This window comes from Thalassophryne amazonica, chromosome 10 (assembly GCF_902500255.1).
Source record: "Thalassophryne amazonica chromosome 10, fThaAma1.1, whole genome shotgun sequence".
NCBI lineage: Eukaryota > Metazoa > Chordata > Actinopteri > Batrachoidiformes > Batrachoididae > Thalassophryne > Thalassophryne amazonica.
In genome coordinates this window covers 100,089,569-100,111,821 of record NC_047112.1, presented here as the reverse complement: position 1 = coordinate 100,111,821, position 22,253 = coordinate 100,089,569, and the positions used below count along the sequence as shown (strand labels likewise).

The 22,253-nt window shown below is 39.8% G+C and overlaps 2 protein-coding genes across 4 annotated transcripts in view; one reads left to right on the top strand and one right to left on the bottom strand.

The window, feature by feature from the left end:
- LOC117518171 (E3 ubiquitin-protein ligase HERC2-like) overlaps positions 1-9,428 on the bottom strand; it is a 248,382-nt gene extending 238,954 nt beyond the window's left edge. The window contains exon 1 of the mRNA XM_034179230.1: positions 9,309-9,428. The gene's annotated coding sequence lies outside the window, so the exon portion shown is untranslated. The remainder of the gene's footprint in view (positions 1-9,308) is intronic.
- Positions 9,429-12,428: 3,000 nt separating this feature from the next.
- Positions 12,429-17,646, top strand: nipa1 (NIPA magnesium transporter 1). Of its 3 annotated transcripts, XM_034180625.1 has the most exons (6): positions 12,534-12,608; positions 12,735-12,782; positions 13,671-13,774; positions 14,749-14,839; positions 16,453-16,613; positions 16,722-17,646. In XM_034180625.1, exons 3-6 carry the CDS (start codon positions 13,693-13,695, stop codon positions 17,228-17,230), a joined length of 843 nt encoding a protein of 280 aa, XP_034036516.1. In that variant the 5' UTR covers positions 12,534-12,608; positions 12,735-12,782; positions 13,671-13,692; the 3' UTR covers positions 17,231-17,646. The 3 variants fall into 3 exon arrangements, with proteins under 3 accessions (XP_034036514.1, XP_034036516.1, XP_034036515.1); XM_034180623.1 differs by lacking the exon at positions 13,671-13,774 and having other exon boundaries at positions 12,429-12,608; XM_034180624.1 differs by lacking the exons at positions 12,534-12,608; positions 12,735-12,782 and having other exon boundaries at positions 13,193-13,774.
- The last annotated feature ends 4,607 nt before the right edge of the window (positions 17,647-22,253 follow it).

Genomic DNA, 22,253 nt, shown 5'->3' with positions numbered 1-22,253 from the left:
TTTTCAACGCCTGTCGGTGACGTCATTCGCCTGTGAGCACGCCTTGTGGGAGGAGTGGTCCAGCCCCCTCGTCGGATTTTCATTGTCTTAGAAGTTTCTGAGAGACTGGCGTTGTGCTTGATCAAAATTTTTTCCAAAACTGTGAGGCACATCCGAGTGGATACCATTAGACAAATTAAGCTGGTTTTCGGTGTAAATTTTAACGGCTGATGAGAGATTTTGGATTGTTTCTATCGCTGTAAGGACTTCCCACGGAGCGGGACGTCGCGCAGCGCTCCGAGGCGTCGTCGTCATCCTGTTTCAAGATGAAAACCTCCAAATTTAAGCCTCTGTTGACCCAGGACGTCGTGAGAGAACAGAGAACTTTCAGAAGAGGTCAGAATCAGCAGTTTATCCGGACATTCCACTGTTAAAGGAGATTTTTTAATGAAAGACGTGCGGACGGATTGGCGCGTTGGCTCGCAGCCGGCGCAGCGTGCCCACCACAGGAAAAACACCTCCTTGTTGATAACCATTTGTAAAATCCAGGCGGCTTTTGGTGGCTTTCAGTTGAGTGAGTATCTGAGAAATTGTTTAACAGCAGGGCATGTTCCAACTTGTCCTTAAGGCTTCCAACGGAGGCATTTTTCCTGTGGCGGGCGCGCTGCGCCGGCTGCGAGCCAACGCGCCAATCCGTCCGCACGTCTTTCATTAAAAAAAATCTCCTTTAACAGTGGAATGTCCGGATAAACTGCTGATTCCGACCTCTTCTGAAAGTTCTCTGTTCTCTCACAACGTCCTGGGTCAACAGAGGCTTAAATTTGGAGGTTTTCAGCTTGAAACAGGATGACGACGTCGCCTCGGAGCGCTGCGCGACGTCCCACTCCGTGGGAAGTCCTTACAGCGATAGAAACAATCCAAAATCTCTCATCAGCCGTTAAACTTTTCATCGAAAACCAGCTTAATTTGTCGAATGGTGTCCACTCGGATGTGTCTCACAATTTTGGAAAAAATTTTGATGAAGCACAGCGCCAGTCTCAGCAATTTCTCAGACAAAGGAATTCCGACGAGGGGGCTGGACCACTCCTCCCACAAGGCGTGCTCACAGGCGAATGACGTCACCGACAGGCGTGAAAAAATTCTTGCATGCCCACGAGGGTTCAAGCTTGGCTGATGTAATCACACGTGATTCAAATCCATATGGTTTTTTAAAAAAAATAATAAGGTTGGATACTTTTCTAATAGACCTCGGATATATTTATGGATCTTTTTGCTAAACATTCCTCTATTTGATCCATGATCGAAATGTAATCGGCGCGCGCACTGCAAAAACTTTGAAATACGACAGGAGAGGAAGGACTGAAACTGACAAATTACCAGTCACAGAGACCTTGCTTTCCCCACACCTGATCCTTCTTTCTTTGCCAAAGCCAGAAGCTTCCCCTGCTCAGCCTCCTTGGCCAGATCTTTCAGGGTCTTTCTGAGTTTTTAAGTTTGGGGCCTTTGACCCCCATGCTCTTCAGGAAGCACTGGGTGGATGCTCCCACATGCCCCCTGCAGCCGACTTCTACCGGGGTAGCTGGCAGTTGATTTAATCTACCTATTAACTCATCATAAGATCTGCTGCCTTGACAAGCATGCCCACTGAAGTCACCTCCAGTCACAACTCTTTCATGACTGGGTACACTTTCTACCACTTCATCAAGCTCACTACAGGAATATTCTTTCTCCAACCCACAACCTACCAGTGGGACATATGCACTGATGGCATTCATCACCCTTCAACTTCCAACTTAACACTCATCATGTCAGACACTCACTTAACCTCTGACACACTTTAATAGACTCTTCATTTAGAATAACCCTGATACCATTTCTTCTCCCATCCACACCATGATACAACAGTTTGAACCCACCTCTGATGTTCCTGGCCTAAACAATTTTTAATCACATGAGGAACCATTTCCAAATGTAATCAACTTTTCCCAACCCAAGGACCATGTCTCCATAAAATTCCATCAAAAGCTGTCATCTACTTTGTGAGTCATCATGGACACATTACTTTTCATTAGTTACTTCCTCCAAACCATCAACATGTCTATTAGACCCCATTCCTACCAGGCTGCTCAAGGAAGCCCTACCATTAATTAATGCTTCGATGTTAAATATGATCAATCTATCTTTATTAGTTGGCTATGTACCACAGGCTTTTAAGGTGGCAGTAATTAAACCATTACTTAAAAAGCCATCACTTGACCCAGCTATCTTAGCTAATTATAGGCCAATCTCCAACCTTCCTTTTCTCTCAAAAATTCTTGAAAGGGTAGTTGTAAAACAGCTAACTGATCATCTGCAGAGGAATGGTCTATTTGAAGAGTTTCAGTCAGGTTTTAGAATTCATCATAGTACAGAAACAGCAGTAGTGAAGGTTACAAATGACCTTCTTATGGCCTCAGACAGTGGACTCATCTCTGTGCTTGTTCTGTTAGACCTCAGTGCTGCTTTTGATACTGTTGACCATAAAATTTTATTACAGAGATTAGAGCATGCCATAGGTATTAAAGGCACTGCGCTGCGGTGGTTTGAATCATATTTATCTAATAGATTAAAATTTGTTCATGTAAATGGGGAATCTTCTTCACAGACTAAGGTTAATTATGGAGTTCCACAAGGTTCTGTGCTAGGATCAATTTTATTCACTTTATACATGTTTCCCTTAGGCAGTATTATTAGATGGTATTGCTTAAATTTTCATTGTTACGCAGAAGATACCCAGCTTTATCTATCCATGAAGCCAGAAGACACACACAAATTAGCTAAACTGCAGGATTGTCTTACAGACATAAAGACATGGATGACCTCTAATTTCCTGCTTTTAAACTCAGATAAAACGAAAGTTATTGTACTTGGCCCCACAAATCCTAGAAACATGGTGTCTAACCAGATCCTTACTCTGGATGGCATTGCCCTGACCTCTAGTAATACTGTGAGAAATCTTGGAGTCATTTTTGATCAGGATATGTCCTTCAATGTGCATATTAAACAAATATGTAGGACTGCTTTTTTGCATTTGCGCAATATCTCTAAAATTAGAAAGGTCTTGTCTCAGAGTGATGCTGAAAAACTAATTCATGCATTTATTTCCTCTAGGCTGGACTATTGTAATTCATTATTATCAGGTTGTCCTAAAAGTTCCCTGAAAAGCCTTCAGTTAATTCAAAATGCTGCAACTAGAGTACTGACAGGGACTAGAAGGAGAGAGCATATCTCACCCATATTGGCCTCTCTTCATTGGCTTCCTGTTAATTCTAGAATAGAATTTAAAATTCTTCTTCTTACTTATAAGGTTTTGAATAATCAGGTCCCATCTTATCTTAGGGACCACATAGTACCATATCACCCCAATAGAGAGCTTCGCTCTCAGACTGCAGGCTTACTTGTAGTTCCTAGGGTTTGTAAGAGTAGAATGGGAGGCAGAGCCTTCAGCTTTCAATCAATCAATCAATCAATTTTATTTATATAGCACCAAATCACAACAAACAGTTGCCCCAAGGCGCTTTATATTGTAAGGCAAGGCCATACAATAATTACGGAAAACCCCAACGGTCAAAACGACCCCCTGTGAGCAAGCACTTGGCTACAGTGGGAAGGAAAAACTCCCTTTTAACAGGAAGAAACCTCCAGCAGAACCAGGCTCAGGGAGGGGCAGTCTTCTGCTGGGACTGGTTGGGGCTGAGGGAGAGAACCAGGAAAAAGACATGCTGTGGAGGGGAGCAGAGATCAATCACTAATGATTAAATGCAGAGTGGTGCATACAGAGCAAAAAGAGAAAGAAACACTCAGTGCATCATGGGAACCCCCCAGCAGTCTAAGTCTATAGCAGCATAACTAAGGGATGGTTCAGGGTCACCTGATCCAACCCTAACTATAAGCTTTAGCAAAAAGGAAAGTTTTAAGCCTAATCTTAAAAGTAGAGAGGGTGTCTGTCTCCCTGATCTGAATTGGGAGCTGGTTCCACAGGAGAGGAGCCTGAAAGCTGAAGGCTCTGCCTCCCATTCTACTCTTACAAACCCTAGGAACTACAAGTAAGCCTGCAGTCTGAGAGCGAAGCGCTCTATTGGGGTGATATGGTACTATGAGGTCCCCAAGATAAGATGGGACCTGATTATTCAAAACCTTATAAGTAAGAAGAAGAATTTTAAATTCTATTCTAGAATTAACAGGAAGCCAATGAAGAGAGGCCAATATGGGTGAGATATGCTCTCTCCTTCTAGTCCCCGTTAGTACTCTAGCTGCAGCATTTTGAATTAACTGAAGGCTTTTCAGGGAACTTTTAGGACAACCTGATAATAATGAATTACAATAGTCCAGCCTAGAGGAAATAAATGCATGAGTTAGTTTTTCAGCATCACTCCGAGACAAGACCTTTCTAATTTTAGAGATATTGCGTAAATGCAAAAAAGCAGTCCTACATATTTGTTTAATATGCGCATTGAAGGACATATCCTGATCAAAAATGACTCCAAGATTTCTCACAGTATTACTAGAGGTCAGGGTAATGCCATCCAGAGTAAGGATCTGGTTAGACACCATGTTTCTAAGATTTGTGGGGCCAAGTACAATAACTTCAGTTTTATCTGAGTTTAAAAGCAGGAAATTAGAGGTCATCCATGTCTTTATGTCTGTAGGGCAATCCTGCAGTGTAGCTAATTGGTGTGTGTCCTCTGGCTTCATGGATAGATAAAGCTGGGTATCATCTGCGTAACAATGAAAATTTAAGCAATGCCGTCTAATAATACTGCCTAAGGGAAGCATGTATAAAGTGAATAAAATTGGTCCTAGCACAGAACCTTGTGGAACTCCATAATTAACCTTAGTCTGTGAAGAAGATTCCCCATTTACATGAACAAATTGTAATCTATTAGATAAATATGATTCAAACCACCGCAGCGCAGTGCCTTTAATACCTATGGCATGCTCTAATCTCTGTAATAAAATTTTATGGTCAACAGTATCAAAAGCAGCACTGAGGTCTAACAGAACAAGCACAGAGATAAGTCCACTGTCTGAGGCCATAAGAAGATCATTTCTAACCTTCACTACTGCTGTTTCTGTACTATGATGAATTCTAAAACCTGACTGAAACTCTTCAAATAGACCATTCCTCTGCAGATGATCAGTTAGCTGTTTTACAACTACCCTTTCAAGAATTTTTGAGAGAAAAGGAAGGTTGGAGATTGGCCTATAATTAGCTAAGATAGCTGGGTCAAGTGATGGCTTTTTAAGTAATGGTTTAATTACTGCCACCTTAAAAGCCTGTGGGACATAACCAACTAATAAAGATAGATTGATCACATTTAAGATCGAAGCATTAAATAATGGTAGGGCTTCCTTGAGCAGCTTGGTAGGAATGGGGTCTAATAGACATGTTGATGGTTTGGATGAAGTAACTAATGAAAATAACTCAGACAGAACAATCTGAGAGAAAGAGTCTAACCAAATACCGGCATCACTGAAAGCAGCCAAAGATAACGATACGTCTTTGGGATGGTTATGAGTAATTTTTTCTCTAATAGTTAAAATTTTATTAGCAAAGAAAGTCATGAAGTCATTACTAGTTAAAGTTAATGGAATACTCAGCTCAATAGAGCTCTGACTCTTTGTCAGCCTGGCTACAGTGCTGAAAAGAAACCTGGGGTTGTTCTTATTTTCTTCAATTAGTGATGAGTAGTAAGATGTCCTAGCTTTACGGAGGGCTTTTTTATAGAGCAACAGACTCTTTTTCCAGGCTAAATGAAGATCTTCTAAATTAGTGAGACGCCATTTCCTCTCCAATTTACGGGTTATCTGCTTTAAGCTGCGAGTTTGTGAGTTATACCACGGAGTCAGGCACTTCTGATTTAAAGCTCTCTTTTTCAGAGGAGCTACAGCATCCAAAGTTGTCTTCAATGAGGATGTAAAACTATTGACGAGATACTCTATCTCACTTACAGAGTTTAGGTAGCTACTCTGCACTGTGTTGGTATAGGCTTAAAACTTTCCTTTTTGCTAAAGCTTATAGTTAGGGCTGGATCAGGTGACCCTGAACCATCCCTTAGTTATGCTGCTATAGACGTAGACTGCTGGGGGGTTCCCATGATGCACTGTTTCTTTCTCTTTTTGCTCTGTATGCACCACTCTGCATTTAATCATTAGTGATCGATCTCTGCTCCCCTCCACAGCATGTATTTTTCCTGGTTCTCTCCCTCAGCTCCAACCAGTCCCAGCAGAAGACTGCCCCTCCCTGAGCCTGGTTCTGCTGGAGGTTTCTTCCTGTTAAAAGGGAGTTTTTCCTTCCCACTGTAGGCAAGTGCTTGCTCACAGGGGGTTGTTTTGACCGTTGGGGTTTTACATAATTATTGTATGGCCTTGCCTTACAATATAAAGCGCCTTGGGGCAACTGTTTGTTGTGATTTGGCGCTATATAAAAAAAAATTTTGATTGATTGATTGATTGATATGGCATTAGAGAACATAAAGAAGGAATCATATCCTTAAACCTAGTTACAGCGCTTTCTGAAAGACTTCTAGTGTAATGAAAGTTATTCCCCACTGCTGGGTAGTCCATCAGAGTAAATGTAAATGTTATTAAGAAATGATCAGACAGAAGGGAGTTTTCAGGGAATACTGTTAAGTCTTCAATTTCCATACCATAAGTCAGAACAAGATCTAAGATATGATTAAAGTGGTGGGTGGACTCATTTACATTTTGAGCAAAGCCAATAGAGTCTAATAATAGATTAAATGCAGTGTTGAGGCTGTCATTCTCAGCATCTGTGTGGATGTTAAAATCGCCCACTATAATTATCTTATCTGAGCTAAGCACTAAGTCAGACAAAAGGTCTGAAAATTCACAGAGAAACTCACAGTAACGACCAGGTGGACGATAGATAATAACAAATAAAACTGGTTTTTGGGACTTCCAATTTGGATGGACAAGACTAAGAGTCTGGGTTTTTGATTAATTAATAAGCTGGAATGGAAGACTGCTGCTAATCCTCCGCCTCGGCCCGTGCTACGAGCATTCTGGCAGTTAGTGTGACTCGGGGGTGTTGACTCAACATATTCATCCTGCTGTAACCAGGTTTCTGTAAGGCAGAATAAATCAATATGTTGATCAATTATTATATCATTTACTAACAGGGACTTAGAAGAGAGAGACCTAATGTTTAATAGACCACATTTAACTGTTTTAGTCTGTGGTGCAGTTGAAGGTGCTATATTATTTTTTCTTTTTGAATTTTTTTTGCTTAAATAGATTTTTACTGGTTATTGGTGGTCTGGGAGCAGGCACCGTCTCTACGGGGATGGGGTAATGAGGGGATGGCAGGGGGAGAGAAGCTGCAGAGAGGTGTGTAAGACTACAACTCTGCTTCCTGGTCCCAACCCTGGATAGTCACGGTTTGGAGGATTTAAGAAAATTGGCCAGATTTCTAGAAATGAGAGCTGCTCCATCCAAAGTGGGATGGATGCCGTCTCTCCTAACAAGACCAGGTTTTCCCCAGAAGCTTTGCCAATTATCTATGAAGCCCACCTCATTTTTTGGACACCACTCAGACAGCCAGCAATTCAAGGAGAACATGCGGCTAAACATGTCACTCCCGGTCCGATTGGGGAGGGGCCCAGAGAAAACTACAGAGTCCGACATTGTTTTTGCAAAGTTACACACCGATTCAATGTTAATTTTAGTGACCTCCGATTGGCGAAACCGGGTGTCATTACTGCCGACGTGAATTACAATCTTACCAAATTTACGCTTAGCCTTAGCCAGCGGTTTCAAATTTCCTTCAATGTCGCCTGCTCTGGCCCCCGGAAGACAACTGACTATGGTTGCTGGTGACGCTAACTTCACATTTCTCAAAACAGAGTCACCAATAACCAGAGTTTGATCCTCGGCGGGTGTGTCGCCGAGTGGGGAAAAACGGTTACAGATGTGAACGGGTTGGCAGTGTACACGGGGCTTCTGTTTAGAACTACGCTTCCTCCTCACAGTCACCCAGTCGGCCTGCTTTCCCGGCTGCTCGGGATCTGCCAGAGGGAAACTAATGGCGGCTAAGCTACCTTGGTCCGCACTGACTACAGGGGCCTGGCTAGCTGTAGAATTTTCCACGGTGCGGAGCCGAGTCTCCAATTCACCCAGCCTGGCCTCCAAAGCTACGAATAAGCTACACTTATTACAAGTACCATTACTGCATTTCAGTCTCCTCTCCTGTGGAACCAGCTCCCAATTCAGATCAGGGAGACAGACACCCTCTCTACTTTTAAGATTAGGCTTAAAACTTTCCTTTTTGCTAAAGATTATAGTTAGGGCTGGATCAGGTGACCCTGAACCATCCCTTAGTTATGCTGCTATAGACTTAGACTGCTGGGGGGTTCCCATGATGCAATGAGTGTTTCTTTCTCTTTTTGCTCTGTATGCACCACTCTGCATTTAATCATTAGTGATTGATCTCTGCTCCCCTCCACAGCATGTCTTTTTCCTGATTCTCTCCCCTCAGCCCCAACCAGTCCCAGCAGAAGACTGCCCCTCCCTGAGCCTGGTTCTGCTGGAGGTTTCTTCCTGTTAAAAGGGAGTTTTTCCTTCCCACTGTTGCCAAGTGCTTGCTCACAGGGGGTCGTTTTGACCATTGGGGTTTTTCGTAATTATTGTATGGCCTTGCCTTACAATATAAAGCGCCTTGGGGCAACTGTTTGTTGTGATTTGGCGCTATATAAATAAAATTGATTTGATATGATTTGATTTGACACCTGTGTTTGATGACAAATTAACACTGAACTGCTGTTAAACCTAAATTACCAGTGTTCTGTCGCTATCAACGTTTTGGTATTGGTAAAATCCAAGATTGAGAAATTACATTCAAAATCAACAGTTTTCGTCATTACCTTCCACTGCCTTCAACATGCTTTTACATATTATTTGTTAGTTTACAAATTATGTTAATCCCAAAAAGTAGTTTGCGTTACCAAAACAAGAACGTCACGCCTTGACAGGGGTACGGTGTTGTCACGATTATAGGTTGGTTATAATATTGTAATTACTAAAACATACTGACACAGCATTAGTGCTAGCAGCCTTGCGCTACATCTACGTTAGCTTTCCAACTAACGCTCACAGTGCTACACCGCTAACAGGAGCGCAGCATTAGCAAGCTAGCTACGACAAGCTTTCATCGGCTAACGATGAACAAGCCTCAGTGACATGACAAGAAAAAAACGTGAGGATCCGCGTTTCGCCGAGTTCAGCTCCACAGAGTGTAAAATGTAAATTTTATGGATACATTGCATAATTACCTGCGGTCGCTGCTTAAACTATTCTCGTCCTCTCAGCTGCTTTTCTGCATTAACGAGACATTCATAATGGAAATGATTGACAGGCCGTGGAGTGAAGTAGAGGGCATGGAAACATATTACGTCATCGTACTGGATGATTCTGTGCGATTGATTTGTTTATAGTAGTTTGCCGAGGTGGAGTTTATCATCTGAACCTGTCTCTGGGCTGCAGATAGTACTCCGCCCATTCAGGCTGACTGGTACATTATATTAGGCACTCCGTACGGGATCAAGGCGGGACGTACAAGGGGCGGGTTTGACCTGGTTTAGAACAGAAGACGCCACTAGAGGGCGATGTGTGCCTAAACAAGAAGATTGTAGATGTTTAGATGTTTGTGATATTTCAATCAATCAAATCAAAAAATACCAAGAATGCACAAAATTTTGCATGGCTTTGAGAATGTGGACCCCGCTGTATTTTTTGAAATGAGAAGCTACACTGGCCTTAGAGGCCATGAATTGTGCTTGGAAGTTAATAGATCTAGATTGAATGTGAGAAAAAATTTCTTTAGTAACTGAGCAGTAAAGATTTGGAATAGTCTGCCACCTGAAGTGGGCTTATCCTCGAGTACAGATATTTTTAAAGCAAATTATGATCTGTATTACAGTATAACGAATGCCACCAGATTTTAAAATTGTTAATAGCTGTTTTTTGTTGTTGTTGTTGTTGTTGTTGTTGTTGTTATGATGTGTCTTTATATACAATCATGTATATGAATATTTTACACAATAAAATTAATTATGAATTATGATACAAATTAAATTATAATATAGATTTAAAATTATTTTTAAAATATGTATTGTTTAATTTTCCTTCTTCATCTTCTTTCAGCTGCTCCAGTTATGGGTCGCCAGAGCAAATTATCCATTTCCGTCTCACCCTGTCTTCTGTATCTTCCTACATGTCCTCCCTCACCACATCCATAAACCTCTTTGGCCTCCATTGACTCCTCCTGTCTGGTGGCTCCATCCTCAGCATCCTTCTCCCTATATACCCTGGGTCCCTCCTCTGCACATGTCCACACCATCTCAATCTCTCCTCTCACTCTATCTCCAAACTGTCCTACTTGTGCTGTCCCTCTGAAATGTGCATTGTTAATCCTGTCCATCCTCGTCACTCCCAAAGAACATAGCAGCATCTTCAGTTCTGCCTCCTGTTTTTTGTTTGTGTCACCGCCTCTAAGCTGTACAGCTTTGCCGGTGCCATTACCATCTTGTAAACTTTTCTTTCGACTCTTGCAGATACCGTCTGTCTCAAATCACTCCTGCCAACTTTTGCCACCCTGCCTGTACTCTCTCCTTCACCACTCATGGCCATCTCCATTACATTAAACACTTGACTGCAAGTATTTAAGTTTGTCTACCTTCACCACCTCTGCTTGTTGCAACCACACTATTTAGCCACGCTCCCTCTCCTTCGTACACATGTACTCTCTTTCTCCTACTGATTTTCATTCCCCTTCTCTCCACAGTTTCTCCACCTCTCCAAGCTAGTCTCAACATTAACCTTCAAGTGACCAAGCTATTTTAGCAACTAAAAGGACCAAGTGAGATCATTTATGATCCCGTTATATTTTATTATTTTTTAATGTCTCTGTTTGTATTTATCACATCCATGCTACCTTCTTTTTCTATGACAGATATTCTAAAATGTTATAATATAATTAATTGATTTTATTCAATAAAACCAAAGCCTGTAATGTTAAAAAACAGGGATATCTTTACAGAGTCATAAATGATCCCGCATAGGAGATGTTTTTCTGATTAAAAAATCACAATGTACATAAATATTTGGCTGGGGTCATAAATGATACAACAGAACCTTCCATTATCCTTGCCATACCAATGGGACAATTCTTGGGGCAAAAAGGAAAGAAAGAAAATCCATAAAAAATATTGGATTGCTTTATAATTAATCGGAAGTAATAAAACAAAGCCATATGGTTTTAAATTGTGTTATTCTTCATTTATCTGACCTTCTTGGAAAAACTTCATCTTAGTCGTACATATGTGTCAATCAAAATTGGGATTAAAGGTTTGGGTAGGCCTCAGAAGATTTTCAGATATAAAAGCGCAGAGGCGGCGCCAAGGGGGGGCTTGGGGAGCTTAAGCCCCCCCAATAATGAGCCAAACCCCCCTCAGCCCCCCCCCCCCCCCCCCCAATAATTCTGACAATAATGTGAATAGTGACTGACATATTTGTGGATCTCAACTGCAGTTTTGCGCTTGGGCTAGATTATATACAAACTTCATAAAGAATCACTTTTTTGTATATTGTTTACAACTAAGTTTCTCAGGCTATATCTTTTACTTACTTTTATTGACTTGTTATGACCTTGATGTTAAATTGGCAATAAATCTTTGATATAGATGATTTGTGGTTGATTCCATGCATTATCTTGAGCACCATTTCAATGAATTCAGTTTGTATACCTATGTGCAAGTTTACTGAACTTGCAATCATTCTAAGTTATGTGTGTGTGCATTGATACCACATTTTAGAGGAGCACAAGTGACTAAAACATATACCTTGGTATTTATAAAGCAATTTACTATATATTGTTCATTTCGACGACATTTTGTGGAGCTCCTCCAACTTTTACCCCAGCTCTCCCTCAGCCCCCCCAACAAAAATTTCCTGATGCCGCCACTGTCAAAGCTGGCTCTAATGTATGGCTGATCTATATATTAATGTTATAGTACATTCGTTCAGCTTCTCCCTTTTTGCTTGGAGTCATCACAGCACATCCAGTACTGACACAAGATACACTTCCAGACAGGAGCCCACATTACATGGAAAATAAGCACAAGAGGTCTTGAACCTGTAACCTTCCATTTCAGAAGAAAGTGCACTAGCTACCACAGTGCATTATGAAACTTAATATTATATCACATGAAAACTTAAATGTACTTTTTATAAAAAAAAATTTTAAAAAAACGTCTTCTAAAAAATATAGTGACATCTGTCAGTATAAAATAATAACGCTTTAGCTCGTGATTTTTAAACAATTTCCGGTTTGCTAAGAATCTGACGGGTCACATTACTGTTTGCAACAGCGTGCTCAGCGCATGCGCACATTGAGCCGCTTCCGGAAGCACGAAGTTGTGTTGTACTTGTTTTAATTATTATGTCGTTTGAGTGGAAGCTAAGCGGTGCTTCGTTACCTGTTAGTGGAATAGTGATTGCTGTAATATCAAGTTTCATCAATGGCTCGACATTTGTACTTCAAAAAAAGGGAATATTACGCTCCCGTGCCAGAGGTAGACTGAATGACAGATAAGTAAACCCACAGCAGCGTCATGGTTGAATTCATACTTAAATTCATACTTTAATTGGACAGAAATGTGTTGTTTTATTTACAACAACTAAAGTGTGGTTTCCTGTAGGAGGGTCGTACGTCCGTGATGCTGTGTGGTGGAGTGGCACAGTGTTCAGTGAGTCTAGCGCCATCTATCTCTGGATGCACACCTTTAAATTTTTGTATTTTTTTAAATGTAATATTTGTATCCATAGCAGGTTAACATAAATTAACAACATAATTCAACGGTTTGTTTTCCTCTTCTTGATGTGATACAGAGATGGATAAAAGACATGAAATAGAGATTTCTCAAGGTGCATTTACTTTGCCTTGAATGGATATGTAAAATACGAGCGTAGTAACTGCAGTAACTTTTTAACTGATTCATGTGATAAACTACATGGGCAGCCAGTCTGCTCTGTGTAAGCCTGATCCCGTCAGATCTCAGAAGCTAAGCAGTGCAGGACCTGCTTGGTACTTGGATGGGAGACTTCTTCGGAACACCAGCGCCTGTGTTTATCCAGGTAAAACTGGAGTTGTGTCAGGAAGGGTATCCGGAGTAAAACTTGTGCCAAATACCATTGCGGATCTGACTGTATCCGCTGTGGTGACCCTGGACAAAAAAAAAGGGGAGCAGCCGAAAGGGCAACAACAAATGTGATAAATTACATAATTTCCTTTTGGTTGTCTCCAACAGTTTCTGGGAAAATCGGGTTGTATTTAATCAAATCTGGGTTTTTTTCTGAGATAAAATTTTGGGGTTACAGCTCCTAGTGGTCCTATTACCACTGAGATCACTTTAGACTTTACTTTCCACATTTGCTCCAGTTTCTCCAGTTGCTTGGTATTTCTTGATTTTCTTGTGCTCCTTTTTTTCTGATTGCTGCTGTGGAATTGCCCCATCGATCATAACTGCAGTTTTCTTTCCTTTGTCAACCATCATTATGTCTGGTTGGCCAGCAGCTGCTTGTCTGTCTGGAATGTGAAGTCCCACAGGACCTCAGCCTTGTCCTTCTCCCATTAGGACTTGCAGATTTCTAATCCATATGCAGCACAGATGTTCCTGTACGCAGTTCCTGACACTTTGTTGTGCCTCTCAGTGTACACTGTCCACAGTGTACACTAAAAGTAAGTAAGCACTAAAAAGTAAGCACAGTAAAATAGAAAACAAATCACGTTTAACTTGGATGTATGGACATCTTAAATTAGGCTTTCGTTAGATCCACTGATGGTAGAAACAAGCTACCATCAGTGGATGGTATTGTTATATTGTTATATTGGTATATCTGCATTGTTATGAAAATGTCCAGGTCCCTTAAAACAATGCTGTACAGTAGTGTTGTAGCTCTCGAGTCTGGTGTTGGTTTCGGTTGATGATGACGACTATGATTTTCATCATATTACACTTGTAAAGGACCACTTGTAAAGGTTATATTGATGTTTCCATCCAACATTTAGCTTATATGTTATGTTTTAAATGTATGTTTTCCAAAACAGAACTACAATGGTGCAATTAAAAGTTTATCCAAATTTGACGACATTAAGTATTAAAATTTATTAGCCTTCTTGGGTGTCATTAGATTCCTTTCCGTACTCAATTAAAATTAAATTTTGTCTGGAGAGGTAATGAGTCACAGAAAGCAGTGGGTCATTCTTGCTCAGTTAATCAAACTTAAGAAAAACTTCCCACCTGACCATCTAAGGTGTTTTTAAGCCAACAGTCCTGAAATTTTGTACTTTTCCAAATACTGATGATATCTTAAACCTGGAATTTGTTTTTGTTAAATCTAGAAAGTAAGATGAGAGGAATTTGACAAAGTGACATGGAATGACCCAGCTTCATTGTGTTACATTTGTCTCACTACCATTTGAAGCAAGTTTATTTTAACAGTGTATCAGAATGAACTGAGAATAGTGGCATAAAGGAAAGGCAGGAAAAGACGTTTATGAATTTACAATTTCAGTTGATCATTTTGGAAAATGGCTGAGAGTGATGTTCACATATCGGGTAATTGTATCGTTAGACTAAAACCTGTATATTTAAAGTATGAGATGAATGCACTGACATGATTTTTTTAACTTTTTATCTTGATCTAATTTAGTGATTGTTGGTCAAATTGGGAATTTCCTGGCGTACAATGTGGCTCCTGCTGCCATTGTCACACCCTTAGGGGCCCTTGGCATCTTCTTTGGGTAAGTCAGCAACAGCATTTTCATTCGCCCTATTGATGTTTCAAATCCTGCAAAACTTCGGAGAGGTCGCCGCTCTGCGAGATCTCAGTAACATTGAGAACTGCATTGAGATGCTCTGATCGGGCTGCACTTTAACCGCTGCACATGGACAACACCATTAACATCGCAACATAAAACTATTTTTAGATTGTGCCTAAAACTCTTATGAATATATTCTCTGGGTTTATAGATGTTGTTATTGCATTTATTGTATGTAAATATGCGAGAATCACAGGCTGTCTCTCCGTTATTTTCAATGGGAGCTGCTGTGAGCTACGCTCGCTTCCTGATCATGTCAGAAAGTGAAGTTTGCTCTTTAACGTCTTGATTATTCTTCTTTACAACACTGTTTGTTGTCTTTGTTCGAGACTAATATATAATATGTCTGAAATTTGGTTTGCGTTTATTAAATTCCACGCAGATTAAACGTAGCAGACACGGATTATTTGTTATAATTGTTTTAGCAAGTTTTCAGGGTATCATGCATGCAGTCTCTTATTAACATGACGAAAAGCATAAAAAATTACATTTTTTTATAGTATAATATTCATTTACAATTGTCATCATGTGGATTCTTTATATGTTGTTTGACTGCAGCGACTCTCTGGCGCGCAAGGGATTATGGGATACGTCAATAGGGCAAATAGATTTTTATGAACTATTATCATTTGCTTAGTCTAGAAACATCATACAGTGACCAAAGTAACATGCTATAGCTTCCTGTCACCCCACCTCCTGTGGTAAGTAGGGTCTGCAGATTAATGGAGTGAGTTAGTAGATCTGCAAACTTTCCCTCAGTAATGGTGTAAAAACTACTGCATAGTCATCTCTGAAATTTTGGGTTCCTATAGAGGACCAGCCAACCTCTTGTTTTGGGCCGTATTGGTGTCTTTTAACATAATTGCATTTATTTTATTCAGATGAAGACAAAATCATTTGCCCCCTTTGAAATGTAACATTTTCTTCCAAAAAATCCCAAGTGCAGTCTAGTATGCTCTGTGATGTATAGTAAAGTACTGCATATATGATGTGACATAGAGTTTCAGATTTAGGCAAATAATCTCACGGAGCCGCTAATGCTGAGGAACATTGCGATTTTTGGATATGCCAACTTTGTTGGTGAAAGTCAGGGTTTGCTTCTGTCATTTGTAAAACATTGAAAAACAGTTTGCAAACTGTTTTTAGGGTTAAAAACAGTATTTCTTGCCACAAATAAATTTTGAGCATTCAAAATTTCTTTGCGAATTTATTTTTCTGCAAATAGTTGCAAATGTTTGAAAAACAATTGTAAGTTGTAAATAAATTCTCTAATAAATTTTGAATATGTTCAAAATTTGCTGCAACAAATACTGTTTGCGACCCTAAAAACTGTTTGCAAACTGTTTTTCAAACTTTTACGAACCCTAACGAAATTCAAAATTCGATACATTTGTCACTGTTTGCAGCTCTGTGAGTTAAGGGCTTTAGCCTTATCCAGGAACTGTTTTGTCCTCAGTTTGTCACGAGGCTGAGTCTGTCAGTCTGTCAGTCTGTAAATTGAGTCTTGGTGATGGTGGTGGTTTTGTGTGGTGCAGGGCTGTGTTGGCTTCTTGGACCATGAAGGAGCATCTGAATGTTTTGGGGAAACTCGGGTGTGTGTTATGTTGCTGTGGCTCTGTTCTGCTCATCATTCATGCCCCGAAAGCTGAGAATGTAACTACAAGACTGGAGCTTGAAGAGAGGCTGTTGGACCCAGGTAACACGTCCAGTTGTACTTCATTTAACTTAGAATGTGTATCTGTGTTATCTGGGCAATATGTGGTAAATCATTTCCCCTGAGAACTGTTACTTTGTCATCCTGCAGTGTTCCTGATTTATGGCGTGCTGGTGGTGCTGCTGCTGATCGTGCTGATCGTTTGGATTGCTCCAGTTCACGGCACGTCAAACATCATGGTGTATGTAGCCATATGCTCGCTCTTGGGTACATTCACTGTTCCGAGCAGCAAAGGACTTGGAATTGTTGCCCAAGACGTATTTGGTAGAGGGTCATCGAGCAGCGGAGCCCTGGCTCTCTTCCTGGGCTTTCTAGGAACCTTGTCTATCAGCGTCCTGCTTCAGTTCCTGTTCATCACGAAAGCTTTAGAGTGCTTCAACTCCAACATCTTTGAAGCCATCTACTATGTGGTATTCACATGCTCGGTGATTCTTGCTTCTGCTCTTCTCTACAAGGAATGGACTGCCCTCATGCTGACTGACTGTTTAGCCATGCTGTGTGCTTTAATGACTGTGTGCGTTGGGGTGGTTTTACTTCGTATATCTCAGGAGGCCTTACTTACCTGGAAAAAGAAAGGGGTGTGGGAAAAGATGGACTAATAGTTATGCTTTTACATTTCTCGGGCTTTTGTGCAATAACACATATCTGGTTAAGACAGGCTTAATAATTTATTTGTATTGTACTACTTACAGTTTGAGTAACCACCATTAAATGGATTACACTAAAGTTTAACTCCAAGAGTTTAACAAAAATATCACATTAACCATGTAGGATTTAGAGGTTTTTATACATAGTCCCTCCATTTTTTGAGGCTAGACATTAGGATTATATGTAATATAATAACATTGTATATTATAAATTAATAAAACTATATAATAACACCTATATTTTTTTATGGAATACAAGTCACCTTTACTGTTTCATGATGGAGTGGCACAGAGAAGGATTTTCTTTAAGGAAAAAAAAAAAAAAAAACAGTTAAATTGCAGCTACACTATGCCAGGAGATTCAAGCCTGGATTTGATCTGTTTGCATTTAAGATACTCCTGCTCTGTTCCACTACACCATTAACCTGTATAACTGCTGATGCAACAGACAAACATTGCACTATTACTAGTTTCCGCGAGTAAAGCCGAAACACGAGTTACACATGCGCGAGTTAATGAGGTTCACCTGTAGTCACTAAACTATTTAGTATTAATTAATTAATATTAGTATTAATATTGCTATTTGTTTTGTTCATTTTTTTCCACGAGTACCATAATGGAAATAAATGTTTTGTTTTATGTGCATTGATTTATTAACAAATAAATCAATAAAAGTGTTTTCTACACATCATAATAAAATGTTCACAAGTACTCCCTAAAAATTGTGATGAAATCCATCTGGACACAAACTATAAAACATGACACACTATATTAAAAACGTCCATAAATACAGATATACAAATTTTATATAGAATTACCACATCCAAGCAAATGTTTTAACTTCACATCACTTTGATTCTTTGTAAATGAAACAGGCATTTGACCACTAGATATCAGTGTAGAGAGGTGTTTAAAGATCAAATCTTACTACTAATTTTTAATTAACGTTGATTTTACCAGATTAGTCCCATTGAGATCGAGATCTCTTTAGCGAGGGAGACCTGGGCAGTTATAAAGTTTCCAATTCACCTAACTTAGTAGTGCTCAAAACTTAAAACCATGAATGTATTTTGATCTTTTACGATATGAGTTTTGGTTTTATATTTATATAGCTCAGAGTGTTCTATTAATCTTAATTATTTTATGTATAGTCGACTCCACTGGCATCTTTTTTTGTAAATGCTTATTTTATTTATTCATTGTCAAAAATAGTTTAAATGTAACTATTTTCTGAATCAATCGAGTCAATCTTTAATCACCCTTTTTTGACATATCACTTGAGTAATTGGCGTGTGTGCATAAATGTTTTCAAGTGTTTGAAAATTTATGAATACTATACACTGACCACTAAATAGATGCACTAGTATATAGTACAGTCCATCGGGAAAGTATTCACAGTGCTTCACTTTTTCCAAATTTTGTTATGTTACAGCCTTAAAACAAAATGGAGTAAATACATTTTCCCCTCAAAATTCTACTTCCAACACCATGAAAAAACATGAAAAAAGTTGTTTGTTTGTTTGTTTTTTTGCAAATTTGTTACAAATAAAAAACTAAGAAATCACATGTACAGAAATATTCACACCCTTGAAATACTTTGTTGATGCACCTTTGGTAGCAATTACAGCCTCAAGTCTTCTTGAATATGATGCCACAAGCTTGGCGCACCTATCTTTGGGCAGTTTTGCCCATTCCTCTTTGCAGCACCATCAGGTTGGATGGGGAGCGTCGGTGAACAGCCATTTTCAGATCTCTCCAGAGATGTTCAATCAGGTTCAGGTCTGGGCTCTGGTTGGGTCACTCAAGGAAATTCACAGAGTTGTCCTGAAACCACTCCTTTGACATCTTGGCTGTGTGCTGCTTAGGGTCATTGTCCTGCTGAAAAGACAAACCATCGCCCCAGTCTGAGGTAAAGGGCGCTTTGGAGCAGGTTTTCATCCAGGATGTCTCTGTATGTTGCTGCTTTCATCTTTCCCTCAATCCTAACGAGTGTCTCTGTGCCTGGCGCTGAAAAACATCCCTACAACATGACGCTGCCACCACCATGCCTAATTGGTGGATTGCTTTCAAGATGATTGACCTTCTGGAAGGTTCTCCTCCCTCCACAAAGGAATGCTGGAGCTCTGACAGAGTGACCATTGGGTTCTTGGTCACCTCGCTGACTAAGGCCCTTCTCCCCCGATCACTCAGTTTAGATGTCCAGACAGCTCTAAGAAGAGTCCTGGTGGATCCAAACTTCTACCATTTGCGAATGATGGAGGCCACTGTGCTCATTGGGACCTTCAAAGCAACAGAAATGTTTCTGTACCCTTCCCCAGATTTGTGCCTTGAGACAATCCTGTCTCAGAGGTCTACATACAATTCCTTTGATTTCATGCTTGGTTTGTACTCTGACACATCCTGTCAGCTGTGCGACCTTATATGTAGACAGGTGTGTGTGCCTTTCCAAATCACATCCAGCCAACTGAATTTACCCCAGGGGGACTACAATTAATCTGTAGAAAACATCTCAAGGATGATCAGTGGAAACAGGATGCACCTGTGCTCAATTGTGAGCTTCATGGAAAAGGCTGTGAATACATACGTGCACGTGATTTCTTAGATTTTTTTATATGTATAAATTTGCAAAAAAAACTCAACAAAAAAGAGAAACTTTTTCACATTGTCATTATGGGGTATTGTGTGTAGAATTTTGAGGAAACAAATGGATTTCATCCATTTTGGAATAAAGCTGTAAGACGGGGTATTCAACTCACTCCAGAAAGAAACCAGACGGTGCAGGTTTTCTTTGCAGCCACTGAATCCAGCAGGTGATTTCACGGATTAACTGATTCCATCTGCTCAAAGTGATGTTAATCCGTGAAATCACCTACTGGATTCAGTGGCTGCAAAGAAACCTGCACCCTCTCGACTCTTTCTGGAATGAGTTGAATACCCTTACTGTAATAAAACAAAGTGTGGAAAAGGTAAAGCACTGGGAATACTTTACAGATGCACTGTAACTTCAACTACATCTCCTAATTCCCTTCATGTATGTAATGATAAGAAAATTCCCTGCAACAAGACCAAGCATGTCCTGCAGGTGGCAGACAAGGTACTTAGACCAACCTGCTCCTAATTTCCAATAGCCATCAACCATCTGGCAGGTGGCAGACAGGTTTATAATCTTATCACATAAGTAAAACAAAGCTGCTTTTTGACTAGATCTGGTGTGTCAAAGTTCAACAGATTATAATCAGTTCGTCTACATGATACACAACCTTCATGATATTAGATCATGATAACATTCATTGTTTTTGAGTTCTGTTAAACTGGATGGACTAGACTTATTCATTTATCTGTCTTTGCATTCCTCACTACATTTCACAGAATACACGACAAGGCCTTCCCAAACCCTAAGAATATTTGATATGCAATAAAACTCATTTAAGTATAGATAAATGGGCAATTCTACGGTAACGGAATTACAATCTGAGCTAATCTGTCGTGGTTAGATGCCATATGTCCAGATTTTGCTGCTGCTGTAATTCCGTTACCATAGAATTGCCCAAATAGAGGAGTGACCCTTAGCAAGCGTGTGCGCTTAGTGAGTGAGAATCAGGTGTCAGTTTTTTCAGCTCAAGAAAATGTTGTGCAAAACAGATGCAGTAAGCCTGAGTTAAGACAGAGGAGTAATTACTTCACCTTCAAAAACACATTTTAAGATCTTACCCAACACAAGACAAACTTGTAATGTTGTGCAACCCATGCTGCCTTTTTATTGGCAGTGAAGATTCATTTTCTCACTATTTATTCTGTGTTGTATTGATTAAGTCTGACAATGTTTTTTTCTTGTTTATTTGGTGTGGGTGGGTGTGTGTGTGTGTGTGTGTGTGTGTGTGTGTGTGTGTGTGTGTGTGTGTGTGTGTGTGTGTGTGTGTGTGTGTGTGTGTGTGTGTGTGTGTGTGTGTGTGTGTGTGTGTGTGTGTGTGAGAGAGAGAGAGAGAGATGTTGTAATGTGGGTTTGTTGCAGTGTTTGTCTTGTAGACATGCAATGTACTGGTCTGATATGTGTGTAATTTGTCTCATGTTATATGTCATATTATTCTATACTAGGTTGCTTAGTAAGAACTGGCTATGGACAACACATGAAAATTAGCCCGTTAACTCTGGCTCATTAATGTTCCTATCAGTGAGTACTGTCCCTATTAAATATAATTAATCATTTACATACATAAATACATTTAAAGGACCTTTTAAAGTCATAATCCCTTTCAATTTTCACAAAACTGACAAAATATATATTTTATGTTGCAATCTTGTCATTAAAAAGTGCTTTTATTTCTGTGGTATGTCACGAAATTACAGTTACTTGTATTGATGTTAAAGTATTTATTTTGGTGAGATTCCACTGCAAATGTAATGAGTTTTCTTTGTGGGACTGGATTTTGCAGACGACATGAAGAAGGGGTGTGAGCAAAGTGAAAAGTTCTAAGTTGTTGCTGCATTTAATGGAATCTGGGAAGTTTGAATGTCTGACTGACAACTAGGACAAAATACATCTTAAAAAGCTGAACTAAAATGACTTATTTTGGCAAAGCAAGTAAAAACATAACTGCATCTAACCTTAGTTTTGACAACTGACTCAGTAGATGTGTGTGAATGTTATCTGTCCAGCAGATATCCATCAAAACCTTCTTATGAAATATGCTCAGATTTATTTTGAGTTATCTCTGGTCACCTGTAGATGTTAGCAGTAGTCTCCATCGCTTTCTTTCTGCTTCAGTAATACGTATGTGGTGAAATTTAAGTCAATATTGGATATTAAAAATTGGCAGAAATTAGTATCTGTGAATGAATTAAAATTCTCAGAAATGGAAAATTGTAACAATTTCAGATTTTGTGCAGATGAGGATTAGCAGTGATTAGCAGTCTTAGTAAACACTGAAGTGAAATTGGTCAATGAGGATGACCAGGCATGTGAAGAAACAGGGCT